The 4,123-nt window shown below is 43.5% G+C and overlaps 1 protein-coding gene across 1 annotated transcript in view; it reads right to left on the reverse strand.

Moving 5' to 3' along the window:
• Positions 1-4,123, reverse strand: part of Ccdc6 (coiled-coil domain containing 6) — a 112,406-nt gene that overhangs the window by 18,274 nt on the left and 90,009 nt on the right. Inside the window, exons 4-5 of the mRNA XM_004645879.2 lie at positions 2,953-3,056; positions 520-680 (exon numbers count right to left, since the gene is read on the reverse strand). Of these exons, the coding sequence (XP_004645936.1) occupies positions 520-680; positions 2,953-3,056 (265 nt within the window). The remainder of the gene's footprint in view (positions 1-519; positions 681-2,952; positions 3,057-4,123) is intronic.

Here is a 4,123-nt window from a genome sequence, read left to right on the forward strand (position 1 = left end):
CAGGGAAACATAGCATTGCACTTTAAGCACTGTACTGTAAGTGAAAATGCAATGTCTTCAATAAATATTTAAATTGGCAAAAAAAAAAAAAAAGAAAAGACTAAATTTAGAGTTGGGCATGGTGACACACGCACGTAATAGAAGCACTCTGGGAGGCTGAGGTGGGAGGCTGAGGCAGGAGCATCTCAAGCTCGAGCCCAACCCCGACAACTCGTTGTACCCCAGCACAAAGGCCCCAGTGCTGCACCAGTGTGAATGGTGAACACTCTACTTCCTACCTTAATAGTCCCAAAATACACTCAAGTGTCCCACACTGTTCGGTTAGCACAATCCTAGACTGAACATGGGCAAAGAGTAAAGACACTGCCTGTGATTCTGGTCCCCCCCTGAATTACCCTCTGAAGCACCTATAGTGGTGTCTCCCACTGCACTATTTTAAAAATCTCTTCTAGGATGACAGTAAGTTTATGCAAAGCTTGACCAGGAATAAAATACAGCATGAAGCAGAAGGCTACATACGCTGTAGCTGGGCGGCCCTCAGCTGCTTCTTGAGGCGCTCCACTTCATTCTTCAGAAACCTGATGTGGCGCATCATGTTTTCTGGAGAATCAATCTCCATGGAGATGTCTCTGGGCGATGGTGGAGCAGACACAGGCTGGTCTAATTTCTCCTGCAAGATTCTTCAATGCAAAGAAAATTTCCAAAAGTGAAACACAGTTTGCCTTCAGGAAGACAAAACAAAATGCTGCCTGCCAGGAAGCCAGCTCCAGCATGGCCAGCGCGCTCAGGCAGCTCAGCTCCTCCACCCACGCTCACTCGCACTTCTGGGCACCCTTGCTCGGCACCCCAGGGCAGAGGGCACAGCTGAAGGACCTCATGTGTGTCTTTCTCATGATGACTGGTATTTAGCATTACTGAGAAGCCTCTGCTACTTGGTTCTAACTACTATGCCTGGAACACAGAGGCACGCAGAAGTAGTCATTGACTATATTTTTAACATGTCAGGGATGGTATGGGAATTCCACTCAATGCTTTGGTCACAGCGGCTGATGTAAGAACAGGGACAGGAGGTAAGCGACCTTGTGAATGCCTATGCACTACTTCGACCTGCTTTAGAGGGAGAAGTCATGTGAAGAAATTCAACATCGTAAGGTCAGGACCAATGCCTAGGACCTGGCAAACTGCACAGCGGGCCCTGGCTGCTGGCAAAGCTAAAAGATTCAGAATCAAACCAGCATTATCTGTTTGATAATCGGTGATACCACCATATCCAGAAATTATCCTTAGGTGGAAGTGTATAAAGTTCAATAGCTTTTGATCTATAAAACAATTATCTCCAATTACTCCACTCAACAACTTGGTATGAATATGCATAAGGCCTCCAACCGTGCCCTATAAAGGAAGAGTGGCCTGCAACCGACCTTTAATTCCCTGCTATACACTGCTGGCATTTCAGGGGCTTATTTTTAGCTTTCTAACCTTTGTTTTTGTGCAAGTACACACTGTAAATTACCCCCAGGCCTACCCTTATTGAGAGCATGGTAGTACTAGTTAATACCAGAAGGGTCCCTACTCTGTTGTATACAGTGACTCTCCATAGTTTATTACTATAATTTAGTACTGCCACAAGATGCAAAATATAGCTGTTTCATGCAAATCTTGAATGTTTCTTATAGTGAGCTTTTACTTTTCTTAAAGCTGTGTCATGTATTTTGCAAATTCAGAGATGATTTTAAAAAAATTTATAAATGCATATTCAAGCCAACTATTTGTGGCAGAAAGACTCTGCGCAGCAAAGGAAAGATTTTGGGGAAGCAAACTATTAAATGTTTTCCAAACAACCTCATTTACGTCCACTTGCATGGTGGATACACAGGACCTGCCCACCATTCTTACATGTCCTTTCTCACTACCCCTGAAGTACAACATGATTAAAATCAAGAGTTTAAGGCTGGCAAGACAGCTCAGCGGTCTAAAGTGCCTGCTTAGGCAAGCACAGGGACCGTGGTTAGATCCCCAGCACCACATGCCGCACCAGCCCTGCCCTCGGGGTGGGCAGAGCAGGCCAAAATAATAAGTCCATACATACATACATACATACATACATACATACATACATACAAGGACCTAACAGTTTCTTGCAGAAATGAGTGGCACTAAGTAACATTTTACATGTCTGTATATTTACAAAAACATTTTCACCTTAAGTATATACAGATGTTCCCTTATTCCATAGTATATTTTATTTTTATTTTTCCCATAGTGTATTTTAAAACAGCAAATTTTCTACTAAAATCTCAGCCATCCCAAGCAAAGTTTAGAGATATGTAAGAATAACACAGACAATGCGTATGTACACACACAGGACAGCGCGGACAGCTGTACTGCCAAGTTCTGCTGTCTACTGAGAGGAGCAGTTAATGCTTCTTTTTCTCTCTCCTTCTAAATTTTTAATAATTTTTTGGCCAATTTTTCATGCTCATATCTGGTAATCTGAGCAACCGATTTTAAGACAACAATATGCAAAATGACAACTACTGTTGAATTCTTATAATTTTGTTTAGTGACATTCTGTACCATTTCTATTTTTACAGTTTTATTCTTTAAAAAAATAAAAAAGAAGAAGAATAGCACAGACCACACACTGAGCACTTCAGAAACTGGCTGAGGAAAGCAGGCAGAAAAGGGGAGATGCTGGAGCGGCAGGTTCTCTCGAGAGCAAGAGCATCAGGACTGTGTCACTGCCCACGATGCCAAAGAAGGAGGTGACAAAATATAACAAAGTGACCAACATGGAAGAATTCAGAAGGTCAACTTGTTTTTCCTTTGGCAAAGTAAAAGGATATATGTTCCCGGAGAAATTAAAATACCTCCTTGCTGTCCCTCAGCCACACCCACAGTGGTCTGCCGAGAGACACACACCGCCCACATGGAGACCAAGGCCCAACGCACCGCTTTTCAGCTTCAAGTTTATCCATCCTTTTCCAGAGGCGATTAACTAGAGCTTCTTGTTCTTGTTCCAATGTGTTTTCAAGGTCAATCTTCTCCCGTCTCAACTAAAGGAAAGAAAACAGTTTTACTGAGAATTGTGGGCAACTAAAATTTTGCCACTTAAAGAGTTCTGGAATGAACACCTGGGATCAGGATCCCCTTACTTGGAGGAAACCGCAAAGACACAACCCACCTTCTGACACCGAGACATCCAGGGCACCTAGCTCCTAAGGCTTACTCAAGAAAACCACAACTGGCTCATCTGTACCATTAATGCTTCACTGGAACCTGCTGTATGACTCCCAGTCCTCCTTTCAGCTTTTATCAAGGCACATGAAGACCTTCCTTAGGGCTTGGGGAAGGTCCGCTTACTAGTTCTACCAAGATTCCACACAAGAAAGCAAACAGGAGGCAAATTCATTTAGTCACTCAAAGGGGCCAGGGAGATGGTTCAGTGGAATAAGCGCTTCTCTGGCAAGCACAAGGGCCTGAGTTCAATTCCTGGTTCTGCCAAAAAAAAAAAAAAAAAAAGAGGTAAAATCATTTAGTCACTCAACATCAAGCAATATGCAACTGGATACTGTGAATAACGCCAGACGCTGGATAACAGGGATGTTGCAGTGACCTAGCTAGGGGAATCTGAAATTCTGCCCTCTGTCTACGGCCACACCATCCTGAACGTGCTCAATCTCGTCTGAAATTCTGCCCTCATGGAACTTCACTGGAGATCAAAACAGTAAATCAAGCGAGGGTATGTATGCGAAAGAGAGATGAAGAAAGTTAGCTGGTAAAACAGCAGTGCAAATGACTAGCCATTCCAATAAAGTAGTTCCTGTAACCTCAGGGACATGGGCAAACAGAAATGACACCTGTAACTATATTTCTGTCTCTCTCAAAAAAGCAGAAAAATGACATCCATTGCAGATCTTGAGACAAATGTTTGGGTTAAAATCCCAGATCCATCAACTGCTAGTTAGAAGGCTTCGAGACAATCACTACACACAACATCATTGTTTATCAGAGATACGCTCCAAGCTTCAGAGCAGAACCGTTCAAGGCCTGCCTGGACTGGCCATCAGTCCTGCCTAACCTTCGCATGGCCTGGGGCAGGGAGGTCCAAGGGACTCCATCA

Source organism: Octodon degus, unplaced genomic scaffold (assembly GCF_000260255.1).
Source record: "Octodon degus isolate 3935 unplaced genomic scaffold, OctDeg1.0 scaffold00240, whole genome shotgun sequence".
NCBI lineage: Eukaryota > Metazoa > Chordata > Mammalia > Rodentia > Octodontidae > Octodon > Octodon degus.